At 41.0% G+C, this 27,994-nt stretch overlaps 1 protein-coding gene across 6 annotated transcripts in view; it reads left to right on the top strand.

Annotated features, from left to right (window-relative positions):
- ZNF569 (zinc finger protein 569) overlaps positions 1-18,371 on the top strand; it is a 57,977-nt gene extending 39,606 nt beyond the window's left edge. For all 6 annotated transcript variants that reach the window (XM_058426679.1, XM_058426678.1, XM_032173097.2 and 3 more), the window contains 3 exons: positions 6,601-6,727; positions 7,019-7,114; positions 15,033-18,371. In XM_058426679.1, the coding sequence (XP_058282662.1) occupies positions 6,601-6,727; positions 7,019-7,114; positions 15,033-16,855 (2,046 nt within the window). In that variant the 3' untranslated portion in view covers positions 16,856-18,371. The remainder of the gene's footprint in view (positions 1-6,600; positions 6,728-7,018; positions 7,115-15,032) is intronic.
- Positions 18,372-27,994: the final 9,623 nt, after the last annotated feature.

Below are 27,994 nucleotides of genomic sequence, written 5' to 3' on the forward strand. Positions count from 1 at the left end.
ATTGGTCCCTGGTACTGAGTTCAATTTGGTGAAGTCATGTTTTCCTAGATGGTCTTAGTGCCGGTGGATGTTTGTTGATGTCTGGGCAGTGAAGAGTTAGGTATTTATTGCAGTCTTTGCAGTCTGAGCTTGTTTATACCTGCCCTTTTTGGCAAGGCTTTCAAGGTATTTGAAGGGACTTGGGTGTTGTGATCTAAGTTTTTGGTCACTGCAGCCATATCTGCATCAGGGGGGCATGCCAAGCCCAGTAACACTGTGGCTCTTACAGAATCATAGAGGTACCATCTTGATGGTCCTAGATAAGATCCAGAAGAATTCTCTGGAAGAATTCTCTGGATTACCAGGTAGAGACTCTTGTTGTCTTACTTTCTCCCAGAGTCTTTCTGTGCTGAGCTCCTGGAGCTGGGGGAGGGGTGACACAAGCACCCCTGTGGCCACCACCACTGGGACTGCACTGGGTCAGATGAAGCCAGCACAGCACTGAGTCTCACCCAAGGCCCACAGTAACCACTGCCTGGCTATCGCCTGTGTTCACTGAAAGCCCTGTCGCTCTACATTCAGCAGGTGGCAAAGCCAGCCAGTCTTGTATCCTTATCTTTAGAGTGGCAAGTTCCCCCCAGCCACGGGCAGGTCCAGAGATGCCGTCCAGGAGCCAGGGCCTGCAGTCAGAAACCTTAGGAATCTACTTGGTGCTCTATTCTACGGTGGCTGGACTGGCACCCAAGCCACATGGCAAAGTCCTTCCCACTCTTCCCTCCCCTTTCCATAGGCAGAGGAATTTCTCCCTATGGCTACCACTGACACAGGCCCATGGCAAGTATGGCCTGACTACTGCCAATGTTCACTCCAGGCCCAAGGACTCTTCAGTCAGCTTGTGGTGAATGTTGCCAGGCCTGGGATTCTCCCTTCAGGTAGCAAGCTCCCCTTTGGCCCAGGGCAGGTACAGAAATGCCATCCAAGAGGCAAGGCCTGGAATTGGGGACCCCAAGAACCCACTTGGTGCTGTACCCCACTGTGGCCAAGTTGGTACCTAAGCTGCAAGACAAAGTTCCCTGTACTTTTCCCTCTCCTTTTCTCAAGCAGGAGTCTCTCCCTGTAGCCAGCACGTCTCTGAGTCTCACCCAAGGCCCACGGTGAGTACTACCTGGCTACCACTGCTGACTGTTCAGGGCTCAAGGGCTCTTTAGTCAGTAGGTGATAAATGCTGCCAAGACTGAATTCTTCCTCTCAAGGCAGCGGGTTCCCTTCTGGTCCAGGGTGTGTCTAGAAGTTTCATCCAGGAGCTAGCACATGGAATAGGGGCCTCTGCCTGGTGCCCTATCATACTGTGGCTGAGCTGGTATCCAAGGTGCAAGACAAAGTCCTCTTTACTCTTCCCTCTCCTCTTCTCAAGTGGAAGGAAGGGGTCTCTCCTGGAGCTGCAAGCTGCACTACCTCGGGTTAGGGAAAGGGTGGCAAAAGCACTCCCTTGGCTACCCTGGCTGGTGTCCCACTGGGTCCCATGCCCCCCAGTCCACTGGCTCCAAGCCCAGCACAGCACCAGGACTTGCCCAGGAATTGCAATTCCTGTGGCCTAGACCGCCTTTCAAGTTCACTTAGGACCCTAGAGCCCTTTAGCCCATGGTGGTGAGGCTTGCCAGAATTCAGGTTCCTACTGCTACAATGGACAATTCCCCTAGACTGGCTGGGGCTGGTCTAAATACTTCTGGTGTGGGCACCAACTGAGTTCTCCCCGGTGTTGCGTTCTGCTGTGACAGGGCACCACTGAGTTCCAATGCAAAGCCCTACAATCATCTGGTCTCCCTCCTCCAGGTGCACAGATTCTCTCTCAGCAGCATATGGCCACTGTCGGAGGATAGGGGAGGGATAGCATCAGCAATTCACAACTGTCTTTCCTACCCTCCTCAGTGCCTCTTTCAGTGATGTGAAGTTAAAACCAGATACTGTGATTGCTGACCTGATTTTTGGTTATGATGAAGATGCTTTTTTGTGTGGATAGTTGTTCAATTTGGTGTGCCTGTGGGGAGTATGATCAGTGGAGGCTTCTATTGGGCCCTCTTTCCCTGCTTCCTCTCTGATAGTTTTTTTTTTTCTTTCAGAACTTCGAATATGTTGTCCCATTGCTATTTGTCCTCCATTGTGTTTGATGAGAAGTCAGCTATTAGTTTTATTGTGGTTGGTGAAGATAATGAACTATTTTCCCTTGCCGTTTTCAAGATTTTCTCTTTATATTTATTTTCAACATTTTGACTGTGAGGTGTTTAGGTGTGTACCTTGTTGCGTTTATCCTACTGGAAATTCATTGAGCTTGAATATGTACATTAGTGTTTTTCATCAGATGTGGGAAGTTTTCAGCCATTATGTCTTTGAATATTTTTCTGTCCTTTTCTCTCTCCTCTCTAACTTACACTTAAATTATGCATATGTTGATGCACTTATTGCTCTAGCTCACATTTCTGAGTCTATATTCCTTGTTTTTTTTTTTTTTTTTTTTTTTTTTTGAGATAGGGTCTCACTCTGTCACCCAGGCTGGAGTGCAGTGGCACAATTATAGCTCACTGTAACCTTGAACTCTTGGGCTAAATCAATCCTCCCACCTCTGTCTCCTGAGTGGCTAGGACTATAGGCATGTGCCACCACACCTGGCTGATTTCTTAAATTTTTTGGTAGAGATAGGGTCTCACCATCTTGCCCAGGCTGTTCTTGAACTCCTGGCCTCCAGTGATCCTCCCACCTTGGCCTCCCAAAGCACTGGGATTACAGGCATGAGCCACTGTGTCCAGCCTGTATTCATTTTTCTTCATCCTTTTTTCTGTTCTTCTTCAAATTGCATCATTTTTATTGATCTGTCTTCAAGTTTACTAATAGTTTTTTCTGCCAACTCAGACCACCCTGAAGCTGTGAGAAAGTCTCAGCCAGGCCAAAGGGGAGTTGCTGACCAAAGCTTTCCCACAAGAGGAAAACCATATCAAGTGTAATAGTCCAGACTTTAATAGCCTCACTATGCTGAGCCTGTGGCTGGAAGCAGTGTTGGGGTATCATGGCCTCAGCATGAAAATGGAGCAGCTGGAAGCTGTTTGCCAACTATGCTTCTCACAGTGGATTCCCTTAAAGAGGATTTGAGCACCACGCCTTCATAGCTGCCAAAGGATGGCCAGATCTGGCATGAACATATTAATCTGTTAGTATTACACTTGACTGCCTGTGATAGAAAGCCTAGATAACCTTTGCTTAAACAAGACAGAAGTTTATTTGTCTCTCATATTGAAGTTCAGGGCTGGTCCTGTAGCTCCAAATGGCAGAGAACGAAACTCTTTCTCCTTCATTGCTCTGCCGTTCTCAGTTGTTGGCTTCTGCCTCATTATCTCAAATGGCTGTATTTGCTCTAACCATAACATTGACTTACCAGTCTACAAGAAGGTAGAAGCTTGGGAGAAATGGTATACCTCGTGCCTTTATACTTACTTATCAGCGGTTGGCATGCAGTCCTTTCATCTCACTGTCGAGAACTTTATCATATAAACATATTAATACTTATTTCAGCAGCCATGTACCTGGCCAGAAATTGGGAAGACAGAATAAATATTGGAATAGAAGAATAACAGTGGGTGCTACAGTAATGCCCTGTTGGGATTTTCTTCTTCTTTTTTTTAAGATCAGTCTTAGGCTTATGTTTCCCTTTAACTTATTCATTTCATTATGAACTTAAAAATTTCAGGCTGGGTGTGGTGGCTCACACCTGTAATCCCAGCACTTTGGGAGGCTGAGGCAGGCAGATCATTTGAGGTCAGGAGTTAGAGACCAGCTTGGCCAACATGGGGACACCCCGTCTATACTGAAAATACAAAAATCAGCTGGGTGTGGTGGTGCACGCCTGTAGTCCCAGCTACTTGGGAGGCCGAGGCAGGAGAATCACTTGAATCCAGGAGACGGAGGTTGTAGAGAGCCAACATCATGCCACACTGCACTCCAGCCTGGGCAACAGGGCGAGACTCTATCTCAAAAAAAAAAAGAAAAAAAAAGTTTCAACCACAGATATGTACTGCTTTAAATATCAATTAGTTTTAATGGTTTTTCCTAATTTGGGATGTTTATTTTTCTTCATTAAACTTACTAAACATTTGCCTAATTCATTCTTCTCAAACTATCAACTTTTTTTTTTTTTTTAAGAGACGGGGTCTTGCTCTATTGCCGAGGCTGCTGGAGTGCAGTGGCGGGATCATGGCTCACTGCAGCCTCAAACTTCCAGGCTTAAGCAGTCTTCCCACCTCAGCCTCCCAAGTATCTGAGACTATAGCCACACACCACCATACATGGCATTCATTCATTCATTGTAGAGATGGGGTTTTGCTGTATTGCCCAGACTGGCCCTTGAACTGGCCTCAAGCAGTTCTCCCACCTTGGCCTCCCAAAGTGGTAAAATTAGAGGCGTGAGCCACTGCATCTAGCTCCAGCTTTTAAATATGGAGATTTATGTATATAAGTTCTAAATTTTTCACTTTAAATTGTTTCTGTTTTTGCATTTACTAAATTCTTTATCTCAAGTATTTTCTTCAAATGTATTTTATTGGTATTCTGTCACTCGAGCTAGGGGCAATAGGATTTTCTTATAAAATCTTTGGTGCTGATTTTTAAAATTTAGTTACTAGTTTAATGATCTGACCTCCTGAAGAAAATACAACTTCCTAAGGAAAAAGTCTGCAGCTGAGGTAGTCCCAGCAAGAGTGTGTCTTATGTGCTCATGTCCTTCCCTGTAATTGGTGAAACTATTATACCAGGGCCAGATTTCACATCATGCTTTCTCCTCAGTCCTACTTCCTCACCAAATGCTTTATCCAAGCTTATTTGGATTTTCCTCCCAGATGAGGGGAAATATTAAAAACCTCTGGATTTCAGGGTTTTTTCTTCTGACACTTTGCCTTTTGCTTCTTGAACGTGTTTATTGCAAACATCATGATTTTCAGCAGGAAGGGGTTTCAGGAGCTGATCTCCCATCAGTACCACAGCTTTCTCTGAGCCCTTAGTGTTAATGGATGTTCATGCTCATAAGTCTCTTTTAGGACCTAGAAACAAATTCTTAGAAACATTGTGAACTAGCTATTGGAGACTTTTTTTTTTCTCACCTAGTCTCTGGTAGAAATTCCTGAAAAAGTAGGAAATATGGATTGCTCCCTTTTTTCCAGGCTGAGTGCTATTTAAGATTTTTTTCTTATGTTCATATACATTTGGGCATTTCTGTTTTGAACTAGGAAGAGTGCATTAGATTTCTATATTCAAATCACATTGCCTTTAAGAAGTTCACCAGTTTTTTTGAAATTCATTCAATAGCTTTTTTTTTTTTTTGAGACAGGGCTTTGCTCTGTCGCCCAGCCAGGCTGGAGTGCAGTGGTGCAGTAACGACTCACTGCAACCTCCACCTCCCGGGCTCAAGCAATCCTCCTACCTCAGCCTACTGAGCAGTTGGGTCTACAGGTGCACACCACCACAGCTGGCTAATTTTTGTATTTTTTGTACAGACAGGGTTTCGCCACATTGCCCAGGCCCGTCTTGAACTCCTGGGCTCAAGGGATTTTCACGTCTCAGTCTCCTAAAGTGCTGGGATTACAGGCATGAGCCATGTAATGCCCAGCCATTCTATAGCTTTTTAAATACACAGTTTCCGTTATAATTCTATTTCTGACCATTAAAAAACAAATTGTTATCAGGGCATATTTTTTTTCTTTTTTTTTTTTTTTTTTTTGAGACGGAGTCTCGCTCTGTCACCCAGGCTGGAGTGCAGTGACGCGATCTCGGCTCACTGCAAGCTCCGCCTCCCGGGTTCACGCCATTCTCCTGCCTCAGCCTCTCCCAGTAGCTGGGACTACAGGCGCCCGCCACCACGCCTGGCTAATTTTTTTTTTTGTATTTTTAGTAGAGACGGGGTTTCACCGTGGTCTCGATCTCTTGACCTCGTGATCCGCCCGCCTCGGCCTCCCAAAGTACTGGGATTACAAGCGTGAGCCACCACGCCTGGCCTAGCATATTTTTTTTTCATGGTTGTCTCTGAGATTCTATCTGTGGCCCCTTTTCCAGTACATGTAAACTCTTTGAGCAATCAGATCCCATTTTCATGGCTGCAGACACATATTATAGGCTGATGACCAATAAATCTTCATTTCCAGTGTGGATTTCTCCTGATCTCATGAACAATATGTCCAACTGCTAAATCAGTGGCTATCTCCAGTTGCATGTCCCACCATACCACAGATTTCACCTATCATTCTGTCCCCTGCTTCTGCTTCCATCTAAGCCCTTGCTTTCATTTTTTCCTGCCTTTGGTATCTTGTGAGATCTCAAACACTTAACTTGGTTAAAGTTTTATTTTTCTGTTTCTTTCACACTCAGTATAAATTGGTACCTAAGATCTCCCCTTTAACTCACGGTAGATATTAAAGACATGTGCTTGCTAAATCAGTGAATGAACATAAACTGACAGGATGCTGCTAATATGATGGGCTTTTAAAATAACCTCTGATTAATATCAGAACAAGGTTCAATATATTTTGTTTACAATCACCTAAGATGTATGACTTCAGATTGAGTGGGAGTGTGTTGTTACAGGGAATAGTGACATTCAAAGATGTGGCTATCGACTTCACCCAGGAGGAGTGGAAGAGACTGGATCCTGCTCAGAGAAACCTGTACCGGAACGTGATGCTAGAAAACTATAACAACTTAATCACAGTGGGTAAGAGTAATTTACTATATAATTCAAACTCTGGAAAGAAAGTACCTTTTTTTCTCCCAGTGTTTCTGAAATATGTGGACCTTTTAAATATTAGAGTGAGCTTCGCCTTGGGATGCTTTTGCTCATGTGAATGTCCATGCTGCAGTTTTCAGAGCAAAAGGGGACAGCATCCCCAGAAGCCACATTTTCTTGTCCTTTAGAAAGCCTGGTTTTCCTGGGCCAGCCTCAATTTTTGGGTGGTTCTTTGTTCCTAGTATGTATGCCCAAATCTATGTAACTTCCCTTTGACAGGCTATCCGTTCACCAAACCTGATGTGATTTTCAAATTGGAGCAAGAAGAAGAACCATGGGTGATGGAAGAAGAAGTATTAAGGAGACACTGGCAAGGTTAGTGGAAGGGAACCAGACAGGTGAGGAGAGGTCAGGGCCCTGTTAATGATTAATCAGTGAATGGTTGATCCCTCTAAAATATTCTTCAAAGATATTTTCAGAGCTTGGCACAGTGGTTCATGCCTATAGTCCCAGCACTTTGGGAAGCCAAGGTGGAAGGATTGCTTTAAGGATATTTTCAGAGCTTGGCACAGTGGTTCATGCCTATAGTCCCAGCACTTTGGGAAGCCAAGGTGGAAGGATTGCTTGAGTCCAGGAGTTTGGAACCAGCCGGGGCAACATAGTGAGACCTCATCTCTAAAAAAAAGAAAAAAGAAAAAGAAAAATTAGGCCTGGCACAGTGGCTCGTGCCTGTAATCCCCACACTTTGGGAGGCCGAGGTGGGCAGATCATGAGGTCAGGAGATCGAGACCATCCTGGCTAACACGGTGAAACCCCATCTCTACTAAAAATACAAAAAATTAGCTGGGCGTGGTGGCACACGCCTGTAGTCCCAGCTACTCGGGAGGCTGAGGCAGGAGAATCGCTTGAACCCGGGAGGCGGAGGTTGCTGTGAGCCAAGATCATGCCACTGCACTCCAGCCTGGGCAACAGAGCGAGACTCCGTCAAAAAAAAAAAAAAAAAAAATTAGCCACGTGTGGTGGCACACGCTTGTGATCCCAGCTGCTTGGGAGGCTGAGGTGGGAGGATCACTTGAGCCTAGGAGGTTGAGGCTGCAGTAAGCCATGATCACAGCACTGCACTTTAGCCTAGGCAACGGAGTGAGACCCTGTCTCAAAAAATATATGTATATTTTCAGAAAGCACGTAGACCTTTTGTGTGTGTGTGTGTGTGTGTGTGTGTGACAGAGTCTCACTCTGTCACCAGGCTGGAGTACAGTGGCACAATCTCGACTCACTGCAACCCCTGCCTCCTGGGTTCAAGTGATTTTCCTGCCTCAGCCTCCTGGTAGCTGGGACTACAGGCATGTGCCACCACACCCTGCTAATTTTTTGTATTTTTAGTAGAGGCAGGGTTTCACCATGTTAGCCAGGATGGTCTTGATCTCCTGACCTCGTGATCTGCCCGCCTTGGCCTCCCAAAGTGCTGGATTACAGGCGTGAGCCACCATGCCTGGCTTTTTTTTTTTTTTTTTTTTGAGACAGAGTCTCACTCTGTTCACTCAGGCTGGAGTGCAGTGGCACAATCTTGGCTCACTGCAACCTCTGGCTCCTGGGTTCAAATGATTCTCATGCCTCAGTCTCCCGAGTATCTGGGACTATAGGCATGCGCCACCACGCCCAGCTAATTTTTTGGTATTTTTAGTAGGGATGGATTTCACTATGTTGGCCAGGCTGGTCTTGAACTCCTGACCTCAAGTGATCTGCCCGCCTTGGCCTCCCAAAGTGCTGAGATTACAGGCGTGAGCCACCACGCCTGGCCTGATGTACACTTTTCTAGTACAAAAGTGACCATTGATGTAAACTCTTTTTTATAAACCTAAGATGTCATTTCTAGATACCATTCTTAATTTCTTTCCTCAGAACTTAGAGATCTGGTTGGCTTTCTTACCTGTGTGCTAGATACCAACCTTACCTAGTAAGTTTCCAGCCTTACTTTGATAATTATCCTATTATTAGCATCTTCAGGAGTACTGTCCACCCTCATATACAGGATCCTTTCTTTTTGCATACATTCACTAATTTGCAGTTGTTAAATTAAACCTACTGACATTCATAGTCCCTTACTTTCTCTTCTTTCTTCCATTCTAAATGTCTGAAATATCGTACAGTCATACTTCCCACTGTATTTTTAGGTTTTGCTCTCATACTTCAATAATCACTACCACCCTTTTATTTCAATACAAGTTTTAAGTCAGTGCCGATTTTTTGGTAGCTCCCATTTTCTGATATATTTGTCATGTATATATGCAAGTGTATGTAATGTATGTGTGCATCTATATATACCCACATATACATACATACACATACATATATATGTCCATATACATGTATTTTGAATTTTATAAAGTCACTTTTGCCCTCCAAAGAGACTGTAATAATTTATATTTCTACCAGTAACTTCAACCAGTATAGTCTGTTAGCATTTAAAAAAATTGTTGCCAGGCCGGGCGCGGTGGCTCACGCTTGTAATCCCAGCACTTTGGGAGGCCGAGGCGGACGGATCACGAGGTCAGGAGATCGAGACCATGGTGAAACCCCGTCTCTACTAAAAATACAAAAAAATTAGCCGGGCGTGGTGGCGGGCGCCTGTAGTCCCAGCTGCTCGGAGAGGCTGAGGCAGGAGAATGGCGTGAACCCGGGAGGCAGAGCTTGCAGTGAGCAGAGATCGAGCCACTGCACTCTAGCCTCTGCACTCTAGCCTGGGCGACAGAGGGAGACTCCATCTCAAAAAAAGAAAAGAAAAGAAAAGAAAAAAATTGCTACAGCCACCCCAACTTTCTGTAAATCCCCCTTGATTAGTCAGCAGCCATCAACATTGAGGAAGACACCTATCAGCAAAAAGATTATGACTCACTGAAGGTTCAGATGATTGTTAGCATTTTTTAGCAATATTTTTAAATTAAGATGTAGTACATTTTTTAGACATGATGCTATTATGTACGTAATAGACTAAGTATATAGTATTAATTTTTTTTTTTGAGATGGAGTCTCTCTTAGTCATCCAGGCTGGAGTGCAGTGGTATGATCTCGGCTCACTGCAACCTCCACCTCCCAGGTTCAAATGATTCTCCTGCCTCAGCCTCCCAGTAGCTGGGATTACAGGCACCTGCCACCACGCCCGGCTAATTTTTTTGAATTTTTAGTAGAGACAGGGTTTCACCATATGGTCCAGGCTGGTCTTGAACCCCTGACCTCAAATGATTCACCCACCTCGGCCTCCCAAAGTGCTGGGATTACAGTCGTGAGCCACTGCACCCGGCCAACATAACTTTTATATGCACTGGGAAACCAAAAAAGTTGTGTGACATGCTTTATTGTGGTGGTGTGGAACTGAACCCACAGTATCTCTGAAGTATGCCTATGTTTCTATTTTGAATTATTGATTTGTAGATTTTATTTTATTATCTTTTTGTATATTCGTTGTAATACATTTAGTCAAGATTATCATTTATGTAAACTATCAGGGAAACAGACAACCTACAGAATGGGAGAAAATACTTGCAAACTATGCATCTGACTAATATCCAGCATCTATAAGGAACTTAAATTTACAAGAGAAAAACAGCCCTATTAAAAGGACATGAACAGATACTTTTCAAGACATAAATATGGCCAAGAAGCTTATGAAAGAAAGTTCAATATCACTGATTGTTAAAGAAATCCAAATCACCATAATGAGATACCATCTCACACCAGTCATAATGGCCATTATTAAAAAGTGAAAAAATAACAGATGCTGGCAGTGAGGAGAAAAATTTCCATTTTCCTATTGGAAGTAAGCAGCAATAGGGAACTGAATATCTCAGCCTTATTAAATATGTAAACTTTTGCTTGTTCTCCTTGTTTGAGCCAGTTTGTTTTCCCTGTATTCTTCTACCTGGTGTCCCTGACTCTAGAGTCTGTCTGGTTCCATTTCTCCAGATGCAGAGAGTAGTCTCCCATCTTCTCTAGGGAGTGATAGGTACCTCATTGCACAGTGCAGGCAATTGTTTGCCTTATAGACTTCCATTCAATTCTGTTATTTTTTAGGGCCCCTGTTCATTCCCATCTTTCATGGTGCATGACTTCTCTAATTTCTCAGCCTTTCTTTAGTTATATAGTAGGAATTTGCTTTTTGACATCTTCGTCTGCAGGCACATGGGTTTTAGCGTTCTCAGTTCTTCTGTTACATAATAGTCCTTTCATCTTCTTCCATCTGCTAAAATTATGTTTACATCCATCATCCATTGTTGTCTGTTATGGTCTTTGTCTTCGTTGGTTTATGCCTTTTAAATGATACCGTATTAATGCACTTTTGCATAGAATCTGAGCTAAACTCATGTATTTATTATACCATATTTAACCTCAACTTCTTACTATTTTTTTCTCCTCTGGTCACTATATTTGCCCCTATACAATTAACCTAGGTGGGCCTCTCCAGTTTTATGTTCCAATTCCATCATCCAGTTTTTAACCTTCCTATTGGTTCTTCTCATTTTGTTGATTATTGCAGTGTTCAGAACAATTTTATTTGTTTACACTGGATATATAACACATACTCATAGAACAGAACTTTTATTTTATTTTATTTTATTATTATTATTATTTTTTGAGATGGAGTCTCACTCTGTTACCCACGCTGGAGTACAGTGGCACGATCTTGGCTCACTGCAACCTCCGCCTCCCAGGTTCAAGTGATTCTCCTGCCTCAGCCTCCCAAGTAGCTGGGACTACAGGCACGTGCCACCACGCCTGGCTAATTTTTGTATTTTTAGTAGAGACGGGGTTTCACTATGTTGGCCAGGCTAGTCTCTAACTCCTGACCTCGTGATCCACCTGCCTCAACCTGCTGGGATTATAGGCGTGTGCCATCACACCCGGCCAGAACAGAACTTTTAAAGTACAAAAGGATATATGTTGAAAAGTAATTCTTCTCTTACACATTTTTCCCTTCTATGGTGGCAACCCCCAGTATCATTTTCCTTTGAGCTATTCTATTTTCAAACATTTTTATTGAAACCGCTTTAAACTGACATATTAACTTACGAATGTCATCTTTATGCCGTTGAATTTTCTTGTCTAAAATGCTTTAATGCCTTTTTCTTAGTTTCCTAGGGCTGCTGAAACAAAGTACCACAAACTGGGTAACTTAGAAATAACAGGAATTGGCCAGGTGTGGTGGCCCATGCCTGTAATCCCAGCACTTTGAGAGGCCGAGGCAGGTGGATCACCTGAGCTCAGGAGTTTGAGACCACCCAGGGCAACATGGTGAAACCCCATCTCTACTAAAAATATGAAAAAAATAACCAGGTGTGGTGGCGCACGCCTCTAGTCCCAGCTACTTGGGAGGTTGAGGTAGGAGAGTCGCTTGAGCCCCAGAGTCGAAGGTTGCGGTGAGCCGAGATCGTGCCACTGCACTCCAGCTTGGGCTACAGAGTGAGACTCCGTCTCTAAAAAATAAAAAAAATAACTATTCTCACAGTTCTGGAGGCCAGAAGTCTAAAATCAAGGTGTCAGTAGGGCCATACTCCCTCTGACACCTGTAGGGAAGGATTCTTCCTTGCCTCTTTCAGCTTCTGGTATTCCCAGACATTCCTTGGTTTGTGGCAGTGGAACTCTACTATGTCTCTCCGTCTTCGCATGGCATTTCTTCCGTGTCTCTTGTCTCTTCATGTAGCATTCTTTTTGTAAGAACACAAGTCATATTGCATTGGGAATTCTCTTATTCCAGTTTGACCTCATCTTAACTAATTTCATCTTCAATCACCCTATTTCTAAATGAAGCCTCATTCTGAGGCACTAGGAGTTAGGACTTGAATTCAATCCATAACACAATTCAATCCATAACACCATTCCATTTGTTCAAGTCTGTGTGTTCATTTTAAACTTTTCTTCATATGGTTTTTTGACATTTTTTATTTTTGTATATTTTTCATACTTTTTGTTGTCATTGTAAATGTAGTTTTTAATTCTATAATTTCTAAATATAGTCAGCCCTTTCTATCCATGCTTTCTGCAACTACAGATTGAAAATATTCAGGGGAAAAAAGCAACAAAAAATAACAATACAACAATAAAAAAATACAAATTTTAAATTATAGTATAACAATGATTTACATAGCATTTATATTGTATTCAGTATTATAAGTAATCCAGAGATTATTTAAAGTATACAGAAAGATACGCATAGGTTATATGAAAATACTTTATCATTTCATGTAAGGCATTGAGCATCCATGGATTTTGGTATCCATGGGAGGTCCTGGAACCAGTCCCCAATAGAAAATGAGGGATGACTGTAGTTGTCTGTATATGAAGGTTTTTAAAAATAAATATTGATTGATATGTAATGAATTTCTTACTTTTCATAATTGTTCAGATGACTTGATTTTTCAGGTAAACAGTTTTGTTTCTGACAAATAATGTTAATTTTCATTTTCTTTTCCTTTTTTTTGTTTTTGTTTTGTTTTGTTTTGTGTTTTGAGACACAGTTTTAATCTTTCCCCCAGGCTAAAGAGCAGTGGTGATCTCCGCTCACTGCAACCTTAACCTCCCGGGCTTAGGTGATCCTCCCATCTCAGCCTCCCTAGTAGCTGGGACTACAGGCATGCTAATTTTTGTATCTTTTGTAGAAATAGGGTTTTGCCACGTTGCTCAGTCTGGTCTTGAACTCCTGGGCTCAAGAGATCTGCTTGCCTCAGCCTCCCAAAGTGCTAGGATTACAGGCGTGAGCCACTGCACTCACGCCTTTTAATTAAGAAAAGAGGACAACTCTTTTCTTAATTTTCTTTTTTTTCTTCTTCTTTTTTCTTTTGAGATGGAGTCTCGCTGTGTCGCCCAGGCTGGAGTGCAGTGTCGCAATCTTGGCTCACCACAACCTCCACCTCCCGGGTTCACGCCATTCTCCTGCCTCAGCCTCCCAAGTAGCTGAGACTACAGGCGCCCACCACCACGCCCGGCTAATTTTTTTTTTTGTATTTTTAGTAGAGACGTGGTTTCACTGTGTTAGCCAGGATGGTCTTAATCTCCTGACCTCGCGATCCGCCTGCCTCGGCCTCCCAAAGTGCTGGGATTATAGGCATGAGCCACCATGCCCGGCCTCTTAATTTTCATACCTCTGATTTATTTATCTTATTTAATTGTACTACCCAGTACTGCAATGAGTAGCGACAACTCATCTTTTCTTATTTCTGACTTCAATGTGAATGCTTCTGGATGTTTTCCATTAAGTAAAGTGCTGGCGTTTGGGCTGTACTGTACTTTATTCTCAAATTAAATGTTATTTGTTCCTATTTTATATAAAGGATTTTTAAATGAAAAATAGATGTTGAGTTTTATGATCTTAATATCTACAGAAATGATTACTTGATTTTTTCATTTTTTCAAATGTCATTACTTGATATTTTTCATTAATTTATTTATTTATAGTAATATACTTTCTACTATTTAAACATATCCCTGGAAAAAATGTACTCAACTCAAATATGATATATTTTATATTTAATGTACTTCTGGGTCACTTTTTTCCTTTTGGGTCATTTTGATGTTTTACATAGAATTTTTACAATGGTTTTCATAAATGAAATTGGATAGTTTGCTTTTTTGGTGTGTCATCTTTGTCAGGTTTTGGTATTAATATATGTTTCATACACAAAAACATTGGGAATTTTTGTCTTTTTTCTTTCACAACATTGTAGACAGTATAGGAGTTGTCCTTTAAAGTCTGTTAGAATTTTTATGTGGATCTCTGGGTTTTTCCTTTTTGTTTTAGGGAATTACTTTTCGTATTTCTTTTCATTTTACAGAAATTGGTTTAGATAACTTTTTTGCATCTTGTAGAATCAGTTTTGGTAATTTACAATCCAGAAAAGTGTTTAGATTATAAAAATGTATTTTAATAGAGTCCTGCAAAATGATCTTATAGTTTTTAGCTTCCTGTTTTTGTTTTTTCTCTATCATTATTTCTTCTTACTTCCTTTGTACATTCTGCATTTCCTATTTATTTACCTATTTGTTTTCTATCAGATCATTTTTTAAAGCGATCAAAGCTATTTGTATTTATAAATATATGCCTCTACTCATATTTCCTTTCCTGAATTTCCTTCTCAAAACTTCAGAGATAAGAGATATATGCACTTGAAAATGTTTTAATAGTGGGAGAGTAGGGCTTAAACCAATAATCAGTCCCATAATTGCATATTTTTCAAAATGTTCTTCATATTACAATATTGGAAAAAAATTGTAAGTGATATTTATTTGTGATCTGTTTTAGGAGAAATATGGGGAGTTGATGAGCATCAGAAAAACCAGGACAGACTTTTGAGACAAGTTGAAGTTAAATTCCAGAAAACACTGACTGAAGAAAAAGGCAATGAATGTCAAAAGAAATTTGCAAATGTATTTCCTCTGAACTCTGATTTTTTCCCTTCCAGACACAATGTCTATGAGTATGACTTATTTGGAAAGTGTTTAGAACATAATTTTGACTGTCATAATAATGTGAAATGCCTTACAAGAAAGGAACATTGTGAATATAAGGAACCTGTGAAATCATATGGTAATAGCTCATCCCATTTTGTCATTACCCCCTTTAAGTGTAATCATTGTGGAAAAGGCTTCAATCAGACTTTGGACCTCATCAGACATCTGAGAATTCATACTGGAGAGAAACCCTATGAATGTAGTAACTGTAGAAAAGCCTTCAGTCACAAGGAAAAACTTAGTAAACATTATAAAATTCACAGTAGGGAGCAGTCTTACAAATGTAATGAATGTGGTAAAGCTTTCATTAAAATATCAAATCTCATTAGACATCAAAGAATTCATACTGGAGAGAAGCCCTATGCATGTAAGGAATGTGAGAAGTCCTTCAGCCAGAAATCAAATCTTATTGATCATGAAAAAATTCATACTGGAGAGAAACCTTATGAATGTAATGAGTGTGGAAAAGCATTCAGCCAGAAGCAAAGCCTCATTGCACATCAGAAAGTTCATACTGGGGAGAAACCTTATGCATGTAATGAATGTGGTAAAGCCTTCCCTCGAATTGCATCCCTTGCTCTTCATATGAGAAGTCACACAGGAGAAAAACCTTATAAATGTGATAAATGTGGTAAAGCCTTCTCTCAGTTTTCCATGCTTATTATACATGTTAGAATTCATACAGGTGAAAAACCCTATGAATGTAATGAGTGTGGAAAAGCCTTCTCTCAAAGCTCAGCCCTTACTGTACATATGAGAAGTCACACTGGTGAGAAACCCTATGAATGTAAGGAATGCAGAAAAGCCTTCAGCCACAAGAAAAACTTCATTACACACCAGAAAATCCATACTAGAGAGAAACCTTATGAGTGTAATGAATGTGGGAAAGCTTTTATACAGATGTCAAATCTTGTTAGACACCAGAGAATTCATACTGGGGAAAAACCCTATATATGTAAGGAATGTGGGAAAGCCTTTAGCCAGAAATCAAATCTCATTGCTCATGAGAAAATTCATTCTGGAGAGAAACCCTATGAATGCAATGAATGTGGTAAAGCCTTCAGCCAAAAGCAAAACTTCATTACACATCAAAAAGTTCATACTGGAGAGAAACCTTATGATTGTAATGAATGTGGTAAAGCCTTCTCTCAGATTGCATCCCTTACCCTTCATTTGAGAAGTCATACAGGGGAAAAGCCTTATGAATGTGATAAATGTGGTAAAGCCTTCTCTCAGTGCTCACTGCTTAATTTACATATGAGAAGTCACACAGGTGAGAAGCCCTATGTATGTAATGAATGTGGTAAAGCCTTCTCTCAAAGAACTTCCCTTATTGTGCACATGAGAGGCCATACAGGTGAAAAACCCTATGAATGTAATAAATGTGGAAAAGCCTTCTCTCAAAGCTCATCCCTTACTATACATATACGAGGACATACAGGTGAGAAACCCTTCGACTGTAGTAAATGTGGAAAAGCCTTCTCTCAAATCTCATCTCTTACTCTTCATATGAGAAAACATACAGGTGAGAAGCCCTATCACTGTATTGAGTGTGGCAAGGCTTTCAGCCAAAAGTCACACCTTGTTAGACACCAGAGAATTCATACTCATTAGAAACCCTATGAATATTGTGAATATGGCAAGGCCTTCTGAAGGAATTAACACCTCATTGCACATTACATGATCACTTCCAGAGTAGAAAACTATGAATGTGGGATAGCCTTCTGAAAAAGCTACAAATTTATGACACATTAGAGAATTCTTCCAAGATGACAAATTATATAATGAAAAAGCTGATTATCAGAAACTTTCAGCAGACATATTACTGATAATATTTAATCAGCATTCTCATTGAAATCTGAAACAAGGTGTCTGCCATCAGCATAACAAAATACTTGGGTTCCTAGCCAATGTATTAAGTAAGGAAAACAAGTATCAATGAAGAACTATAAAAATAACTTTTATGCAAGAAATAGTTAATTAGAAAATGTGTTGATACAAAAACCTAAGAATAAACACAACAATGAATTGAGGTCTTTATCAAGTTATAAAACATGTTGAAAGACACAAAAGAACACCTGAAAAATGATATTTTGTCTGAAAAGACCTGACATTGTAAAAATATAATTTCTCTCCCAAATTGCTAAGTTTAATATACTTCTGAAGTTTACATCAGTTTTATTTTAAGGAACTTCACAAACTTACCCAAAAATTTTATGTGGAAAAATAAAGAAACACAAATAGCTGAAACACACTTAACAAAGCAAATAGAGAAGACACTATTATTAGATATATCATATACTTATTTAAAGCTGTTGTCATTTAAACAATGTATTACTGAGTGAATAAATGAAGCAGTAGTAAGATAGTGAGCATTCATACAAAAATCCAAGAAGATAACAGGAATTCTGTGTATGACAGTGCTATTGAAATCATTGGGGAATGAATGGCTTATTTAATAAATGGAAGGTTCATAGGAGAAAAATTTTAGCTTTCCACTTTATATCATATACAAAAATAAAATCCAACTAAAGACCAGAATATAAAAAGCAAAATTCTAAAACTATGATGAAAGTAGAATCTATTACTTTAGGGTAACAAGATTTCTTTAAAAAACACATAAACATGGAATAGTCCGTTGAATTTTGGTGTATTGGCCTCACAGGCACCCGCAAATGTACACAAAGAGACATATATCACTGTGTTCCTGAATCATGGTTTGTATTGCCCAAAATTGGATATAACAAATTTTTATCAATTGTGGAATAGATGAATAAGTGTGATCATTTCTGTGATAAAATACAGAATTTAGAGAGAAACAAAATCTACCTATAGTTATATGGATAGATTACAATATATAATATTGAGATAAAAAATTAAAATGCACAAAGGAACACAGTATAACATTTATATAATTTAATAAGATCTTGCAAAGAACAGTACCGTGTATTGGTCACAGATCCATATATGACTTGTTTGCCTTTTGGGATGTGGGAAAGGTTTGGTGGGAGTTGTTATATTTATCTGTAATATTTCTTTAATAAAAGAGTGAAAGCAAATATGACAGTGGTGACAAATCTGGTTGTCCAAATTAATTATATGGGTTTTTAAAAAATTTTTTTCTTGCTTTTATTTTCCTAATTTCTCAAAAATAAAAATCAAATGGGTGGGGGAAACCTGGGCCTGGAGAAATAATTTTAAAATGGATTTTTATTCTTGATCAGATACTAACATTTATAGGAGATTCTCTTTACACAAAACATACCTGACAAGGTATTATTTTGTTTACTGTCTCTTCATGTTAATTGGAATAATGAAATCAGCAGTATTTTCGCATTTATTTGAGGCCAATTTTTAATTTTAAACACATTTTTTTCTAGTTGAAAGGAGTATAGAAACAAAACAATTATTTTATTATTGGGATAACTGGCTATCCATTTGGGGGAAAAAAATCCACCTTCATTTGGGTTGGTTTTGGAGTGAGGGAAAGAGACCATTCATGCATACTGTAAAATATAGTTTACATTCTAAAATGCCAAGCCAAGAATAGTTATCGGTGTTTGTTAGAGTAGAAGCAGTTTCTATATACCTCAACAAAGCTTTTCTTTGTTTCTGGATCAATAAATGGGGATGCAGATGCTGGTGATTTTATATGTGCCAGGTAAGGGCCCAGTGGATGTGAAAAATTCACTTCATTCTGTTCCACAGATGTTTTATATTCAGGCCTTTCAAATATTTATGTTGTGGCCAGGTGCAGTGGTGGCTCACACCTGTAATCCCAGCACTTTGGGAGGCTGAGGCAGGCGGATCACTTGAGGTCAGGAGTTTGTGAGCAGCCTGGCCAACATGGTGTAACCCCAGCTCAACTAAAAATACAAAAATTAGCTGGGTGTGGTTGCGCGTGCCTCTTATCCCAGCTACTTGGGAGGCTGAGGCACGAGAATCGCTTGAACCCAGGTGGCAGAGGTTGCAGTGAGCCGAGATCGCGCCACTGCATTCCAGCCTGGACAACAGAGTGAGATTCCAACTCAAAAAACAAAAAAACAAATATGTTACCTCCAATTTCATTTTCTGTGAATAGTCTATTCATATATTGTCTGTTTTTTTCTACTGGAACTTCAAAAAATGTTTTTCTTGGAAACAATTATAGATTTATAGGAAGTTATACAAATAATACCGTATAGTACTATTTAGTCCTTGTACCCCACACCTCGTTTCTCCTAATGGTAACTACACCTTATGTAACAGTACAGAATCAAATTTGACATTGGTACAATCCACAAACATTACCAGTTTTATGTGCACTTGTGTATGTGTCTGTACAGTTCTATACAATTTTTTTTTTTTTTTTTGAGATGGAGTCTCGCTCTGTCACCCAGGCTGGAGTGCAGTGGCACGATCCCGGCTTACTGCAAGCTCCGCCTCCCAGGTTCACGCCATTCTCCTGCCTCAGTCTCTCCGAGTAGCTGGGACTACAGGCGCCCGCCACCACGCCCAGCTAATTTTTGTATTCTTAGTAGAGACGGGGTTTCACCGTGGTCTCAATCTCCTGACCTCGTGATCCGCCCGCCTTGGCCTCCCAAAGTGCTGGGATTACAAGCACGAGCCACCGCACCCGGCAGTTCTATACAATTTTATCTCATGCGCAGATTAGTGTAACTACCACTCCCAATAGTCAATATATAAAACTTATAACACCACAAAGATCCCTTGTTTTATCCATTTATAGTCACACCCATCTTCTGTCCTCTCCTCATTCCCCATCCCTAACCCCTGGCAATTACTAATCTATTCTCTATCTCTATAGTTTTTTCATAATGGATTTTTTCTTATTTTTTGTGTTATATTCTGGACACAAATCCTTTGTCAGTTACTTGCATTCTAAAAGTATTGTTTTGTTTTCAGTTTATTTCAGACACAAAAATTTTAAAGCCAAATGTGAAAATTAGTCTATGATACATTTTGAGTTAACTTTTTATAAGGAACAAAATTTAGGTCAAGGTTCATTTTTTGGATGTCTACTTGTTACAATGCTATTTGTTAAAAAAAATATTGTTTCTCCATTGAATTGCTTGGCCTACTTCTGTGTTTCTGAATGCTCTTTTCAAAAAATCTATGCATCTAGCCCTCTATCAGTGCCACATTGTCTTGATTACTATAGCTGTATACTGATTGCTCTCATTTTTTTATTCTTTTTCCTTTTTTTTTTTTTTTTTTTTTTAGGCAGGGTCTCACTCCTGTCACCCAGGCTGGAGTGCAATGGTTCAGTCATAGCTCACTGCACAATCAGATGATTCTCCCACCCAAGTAGCTTAGACTACATGTGTGTGTCACCACACTCAGCTAATTTTTGTATTTTTAGTAGAGATGGTTTTGCCATGTTGCCCAGGCTGGTCTCAAACTCTTGAGTTCAAGGAATCCTCTGGCCTTGGTCTCCCAAAATGCTGGAATTACAGGCGTGAGCCACCACACCTGACCTGTTATTCATTTTCAAAATTTATTTATCTATTCTACTTTCTTTGCTCTTCCATATAAATTTTGGATCAGCCTATGTTTTCAAAAGCCCTGCTTAAATTTTGATAGAAATTGCATTAAGCCTTTATTTCATTGTGGAAGAATGGAAGTCTTTACTATACTGAGCCTTCCACTCCATAAACACAATATGTGTCTTATGTAGGTCTTCTTTGAGTTCATCAGTTTTAATCATTGTTTTGTAATTTTTTGCTCCTGTAAATGTATTAGATTTAAACTTAACTGCTTCACTGGATGTGTGTGTTGTGATATTCTTGTTTGTAAATTCCTTTAGATTTTCTATGTAGAAAATAATAGCATCTGCAAATGGGGCCAGTTATATTTTGTTCTTTCCAATCTATATGATTTCTTTTTACTTTTCTGGCCTTATAAATGGTCAGTAAGCTTCTGGAATGGGATTTTAAAGCTGACTTCTGGGAGAAAATCAGTTAAGCAATCATCAAAGACCAAAACATAAGAGGCAATGAAAACATAAAAGGGGGCAAGGATTGAAAAAGTAACCAGTGGGTACCATGCTCAGTATGTGGGTGGCAGGGTCATTTGTACCCCAGACCTCAGCATCACACAATATACCCAGGTAACCTGCACATGTACCCCGACTCTAAAAATTTTTTAAAAAGAGATGATATTTAAAGGAGAAATGGGATGGCCCTATACTAGAGTAACAGTCACTTGTACAGATAGAATTCCATTGTTTTTATCCCTAAAGTGGCCTGAGTTTCAAAGAACCTAATTGAGATAGGTAATCTGGGTGGAGCTTTGCTCCCATCAGCCAACAGCAGGAAGGATCAGTTGTGAATACTGTGGGATCTAACCAGAGATTCCTTCCTGGAATCCCAGTTGAAAAAACAGCGACCAGGTAATTAAGGTCTCTATCAGTTCTGGAACTCCGGACCTCAAGTGATTAAACTGCCTTCACCTCCCAAAGCGCTGGGATTACAGGCATGAGCTACCGGCCTGGCAGGGTCTCTATCAGTTCTAACCATTTTCTCTTGAGCCATGTACAAGAATCCAAGAAAGTCCCTTTCTCATGTGTAAGCTCCACAACACAATTAATAAGGGTACTACATGGGTACACATGGACATACAGATGGGAACAATAGACAATGGGGACTACTGGGGGGAGGGATGGAGTGCGGTAAGGGCTAAAAAACTACCTAGGGGGTACCATGCTCACCACCTGGGTGACAGGATCATTTGTACCCCAAACCTCAGCATCATGCAATAAATCCATGTAACAAACCTGTACGGGTACTCCCTGAATCTAAAATAAAAGTTAAAAAAAATTTTAAGGTACAACAGCAAAGATCAAAACTGATTCCTGAAGTCAGCCTTGTGATTTTTGCAGGTGTGGCCCATTGTATGTGCAGAGAAACAGGAATCAAAGCAGCAGTAGGGGGTGAAGTAGAAATCAATTTTAGGTCTAATCTATGGTATGAAAAGAACATGGGTAATTTTAATAAAATTCTGACAGTAGAATAGGGTGGTAGAATATATGTTCTTTTATAAAATTAAATGAGTCCCAGCGCAGTGGCTCACACTCATATTCCCAGCAGTTTGAAAGGCCAAGGTGGGAAGATTGCTTGAGCCCAGGAGTTTAAGACCAGCCTGGACAAGTCAAAACCCTATCTCTACAAATTAAAAAAAAAAAAAAAAAAGCTGGACATGGTGGTGCACAACTGTAGTCCCAGCTACTTGGGAGGCTGAGGTGGAAGGATCAGTAGAGTCTGGGAGTTCGGTGAGTTCGAGGCTGCAGTGAGCTATGGACATGCCACTGCGCTCCAGCCTGGAAAAGAGAGTGAGACCCCATTTCTATTTAAAAGAGAGGGAGAAGATAGATTAAAGACTTAAATGTTAGACCTAAAACCATAAAAACCCTAGAAGAAAACCTAGGCAATACCATTCAGGACACAGGCATGGGCAAGGACTTCATGTCTAAAACACCAAAAGCAATGGCAACAAAAGCCAAAATTGACAAATGGGATCTAATTAAACTAAAGAGCTTCTGCACAGCAAAAGAAACTACCATCAGAGTAAACAGGCAACCTACAGAATGGGAGAAAATTTTTGCAATCTACTCATCTGACAAAGGGCTAACATCCAGAATCTACAACGAACTCAAACAAATTTACAAGAAAAAAACAACCCCATCAAAAAGTGGGCGAAGGATATGAACAGACACTTCTCAAAAGAAGACATTTATGCAGCCAACAGACACATGAAAAAATGCTCATCATCACTGGCCGTCAGAGAAATGCAAATCAAAATCACAATGAGATACCATCTCACACCAGTTAGAATGGCCATCATTAAAAAGTCAAGAAACAACAGGTGCTGGAGAGGATGTGGAGAAATAGGAACACTTTTACACTGTTGGTGGGACTGTAAACTAGTTCAACCATTGTGGAAGACAGTGTGGCAATTCCTCAGGGATCTAGAACTAGATCTAGAATAGATACCATTTGACCCAGCCATCCCATTACTGGGTATATACCCAAAGGAATATAAATCATGCTGCTATAAAGACACATGCATGGGTATATTTATTGTGGCACTACTCACAATAGCAAAGACTTGGAACCAACCCAAATGTCCAACAATGATAGACTGGATTAAGAAAATGTGGCACATATACACCATGGAATACTATGCAGCCATAAAAAATGATGAGTTCATGTCCTTTGTAGGGACATGGATGAAGCTGGAAACCATCATTCTCAGCAAACTATCGCAAGGACAAAAAAACAAACACTGCATGTTCTCACTCATAGGTGGGACTTGAACAACCAGAACACTTGGACACAGGAAGGGGAACATCACACACCGGGGCCTGTTGTGGGGTGGGGGGATGGGGGAGGGATAGCATTAGGAGATATACCTAATGTAAATGATGAGTCAATGGGTGCAGCACACCAACATGGCACATGTATACATATGTAACATACACAGGAAGGGAACATCACACACTGGGGACTGTTGTGGGGTGGGGGGAGCGGGGAGGGATAGCATTAGGAGATATACCTAATGCTAAATGACTAGTTAATGGGTGCAGCACATCAACATGGCACATGTATACATATGTAACAAACCTGCACGTTGTGCACATGTACCCTAAAACTTAAAGTATAATAAAAAATATGTATATATATATATATATACATATATATAAAATAAAATAAAAGAGAGGGAGAGACCCTGTCTCTATTTAAGAGAGAATATAAAAATTAAATTAAAATGACCAGGGCCACAACCAGGCTGAGTTGTGTTTAGGATTTGAATCTCTTCAGCAGACTCAGAGACCTGTGCTCCCTTTGACTAAAAGATTGGAAATCATACTGTAGAGCAAGTGGTGAGTCTCATCAGGAATTGACCCTGCATAATTCTGTGTAGATGAAACTACAATTTGGGGAAAGGATTATCTTAAAAACACTGAGTGATAGGGATTATGACAGGTTCAGTTTTTTCTTCCCTCTCCCACTTCACCCTTTGACTTGTGGTTCACCTCAGGGAGCATGCCAAAACTTCTATGCTACAGGTTTATGCTCTATGGACTGTACAACACCAACAGTGAACCCTATGGACTTCGAGTGATAACAATGTATCAATGTAGATTCATCAGTTATAACAAATATACCACACCGATGGGAGGTGTTGAGAATGGGGGAGGCCATCCAGGTTTTGGGGGAAGGCATATGGAAAATCTCTGTACTTTCTGCCTAATTTTGTTGTGAACCTAAAACTGCTCTAAAAAAAATTAGTCTTTGGAAAAAACACCTGACAATAGGGATTGGTGAGGGAAAGAATCAAATGGAAAAATGAACTCATACATTAATAGTGGGAATGTTAACTAACAATATTAGTGAGGCTGAGGACACCTATATCGCTAAGTCCCAAAAAATTCACTTCTAGGTATGAACCAATAAAACCTCTTTCACACATTAACAGCAGTGTTATAGCGACACTGTAGTATCTACCAACAGGAGAATGAAAATAGATTATTTATAAAACAATTACCATTGTTTTATAAACAAAGCTATAAATATCAAGCACAAATAAATTGCATAAATATGTTGAAAGTAAAAAGTAAGCTGTAGAAGAATATATATTATATAATACTTAAATACATTTCAAAAGCAGGCAAAACAGTAATACTATATTTCAAGGATTCTAAGATGTTATCAATTATTGACACACTATTATTTCATGTGCAAGTAAGAAATACATCATTAAAATATGACACTTTATCAACCATAAGATGTATTCTGATGTCAGAATGTTAAAATGTACACTTTGGCATTAATGAAATCCAGAAAATATTGTTAAGGGATATATGCACTAAAATTCTAAGGAAATATATGGGAAGGATACTTTTCTAATCCATTATAGTGGTTACCTCTGCAGGAAGAGAGGAACAGAGGGAGTGATGATATGAGGGAGAGGTTAAAAATAATACAAGATGGCCTATTATAAAAGAAATAATACTTACGTATGTGTTACTTATATACAAATGATCTCCAAAAAGGTAGATAAGACATGTGATCCAGCAAAAGTAATACCACATCCCTTGTTGGAAGACGTTACCTTTTTTTTTTCCTTTTTTCCGAGACAGAGTCTTGCTCTGTCGCCCAGGCTGGAGTGCAGTGGTGCGATCTCGGCTCACTGCAAGCTCCGCCTCCTGGGTTCACGCCATTCTCCTGCCTCAGCCTCCCAAGTAGCTGGGACTACAGGCGCCTGCCACCACGCCCAGCTAATTTTTGTATTCTTAGTAGAGACGGGGTTTCAGCATGTTGGCCAGGCTGGTCTCAAACTCTTGACCTTCTGATCTGCCCGCCTCAGCCTCCTAAAGTGCTGGGATTATAGGCATGAGCCACTGCGCCTGGCCCAGACGTTACCCTTTTAATCCATGACCCTGTGCAAGCAGTGCTTTATACCACTTTGTCACAATTTAACAGCTGGGCGTGTCTGGCCAAAAAGGCCTCCCAGGCATGGAAGCTGACCAAAGACTATCACAGGCTGAATGTCAAGATAGATGGTGGAGGAACATACAGGAGACTGATACGTAGCACGCGGTCACGCCATCTCACCAACCTGATGATGGCGTCACAGTCACACGGCCCGTCACAATCCTGCCCGAGACACACACAGTAACGCACACACAGGTCACGCGCGGGCCCCCACAAACAAGCTATTCCAGCCACACAGATGCAAACCTCATAGCAACACAAGACAGAAGACACACACACGCTCTCGTGAGCAGGCTCGGGCCGCGCACCGGAAGATGCACGCGAATACCCATAAGCAGCCCCAGACACAGACAGTCCTACAGCTCCCGGTCGGCACAGGCTGGCCTCTATGAAGCATGCAGCCGCCCTACCTGGTTCTCCCGGATACAAGCACCACCGCCTCGCACGTGCTCCTTCACCCTGGGAACATTGGGACCGCAGCTCCATGGTCAAGCAGGACCGGCCCGCAGAGGCCTCTGGGCAATGACTTGAGACAGGGGAAAGGCGGGAAACGCTCGGCGCGAAGGGCTCTGGGGCTCGTAGTCCGGAGGGCGAGGCCTGTGCTCCCAATGATGCAAACCGCGTGCAGGCCCAGATACTTCCCAGAGCCACAGCCCCGCACCATCCCAGGGTCCAGCTGGAAGAACTAAGGCTGAGGCCCCAACCGCTGCCCCTGCACAGGGAAGGGGCGATGCGGGGAGAGGAGGAGCGGAGGGCACCGAAGTCAGAGGTGGAAAGGAACAAGCTCTTCGGATGGAGGAAGGGAGGGTTCCAAGGAGCTCCTGCCCACCACCTCAGCTCGAAGGTGCTGCTGTGAGGAAGCCCCAGGGGTGGGAGGCTCCTCCTGGGAGAGGAGCGCTCTGAGAGTGCATGTCAAAGGGGACCGACAAGCAAAGAAGTTAGATCTGCAGTTCACCTTAATTTGGGCAGCTCACTGTATCATAACGGAGCTCAGAGGCTGGAAAATAAACTGGGAGGTTCAGTTTTGTCCCAAGCCAGCTAGAGCAGGAGAAAGAGACCGTGAGGACTTGAGGGAACAACAATGAAAATGTCTCTCTTTGGAGGAGGTGGAACTCCTGACTCCCAGCTAGGAAGGGAGAGGGAACTCTATGTCAGGACAACCCATGATGCAAGTACAGTCTTTCATGGGTGTTGGGCCCCTGGGAGGGGCCGTATTTGGGGATTTCCAGCACCAGGGCTCACCAACCTTTATCCCAGGTGCTACCCAAGGCAAGGTAATGGCTTCCTATGGCCAACATATGCTCCAATTTTCTGCAAGAGTTGGGGTATCCGACCTTTATCTTTGGGACCATTATAAGCTAACCACCTGGATGGTGTGGAGGAAAGGATTGCCCTCTTGATGGCAGTGAGAAGGCAGGGTCAGCAAAAGGGACCAAGAAAAAATGGTCCAGGTCATAGTGCTTCCCAACCTTCATCATGGCACAACCAGAAAATGGCACTATTTGTATGGCACACTGGAGTTGTAAAACTAGAGTATAGGTTAAGCTGATATAGTAAAGACCTCAAAATGCATATTCAATGACCTGAATACCATATATTTATTTGTACCTCGTGTAAGAATCTAGGGCTGAGCAGTCCAGGGCTGGTGGGATAGCTCTGCCTTCCAGAGTGAGTAGTATCCATCTTTGGGGCAAAGGGGGATGTTAAAACTCTCAGTATCTCCCAGCCAGTAGGGCAGGAGAGGGCAGAGGAAGCAGGCACAGTGCTTTCTAGGGTTGCAGTTCAGAAGTTACACTCATCCCTTTTGCTCACATCTCATTTGTTAAACTGCACTTCATAAAAATTAGAAACTGTGGTGCATCACAGGACATTATGAAGACAGTAAAAAGATAGCCTAAAGAATGGAGGAAAATATTTGCAAATCAGGTATAGGATAAAGGTCTCTTATCTAATACATATTAAGATCTCTTTATGACTCAACAATGAAAAGACAAACAACCAAATTAGACTTTGGGTAAAAGACATGAGTAGACATCTAGCCAACGAAGATATACAAATGACCAATAAGCATATGAAAAGATGTTTGATCTCATTAGTCATTAGTGAAATGTAAATGGAAACTACAATAAGGTACCACTTCACATCTACTAGAATGGCAATAATCAAAAAAAGAAACTGAGTGTTAGTGAGGATGTGAAGATATTGGAAAACTGACACATTGCTGGTGGGAATGTAAAATAGTTCAGCCACTGTAGAA

Source organism: Hylobates moloch, unplaced genomic scaffold (assembly GCF_009828535.3).
Source record: "Hylobates moloch isolate HMO894 unplaced genomic scaffold, HMol_V3 SCAFFOLD_13, whole genome shotgun sequence".
Classification (NCBI taxonomy): domain Eukaryota; kingdom Metazoa; phylum Chordata; class Mammalia; order Primates; family Hylobatidae; genus Hylobates; species Hylobates moloch.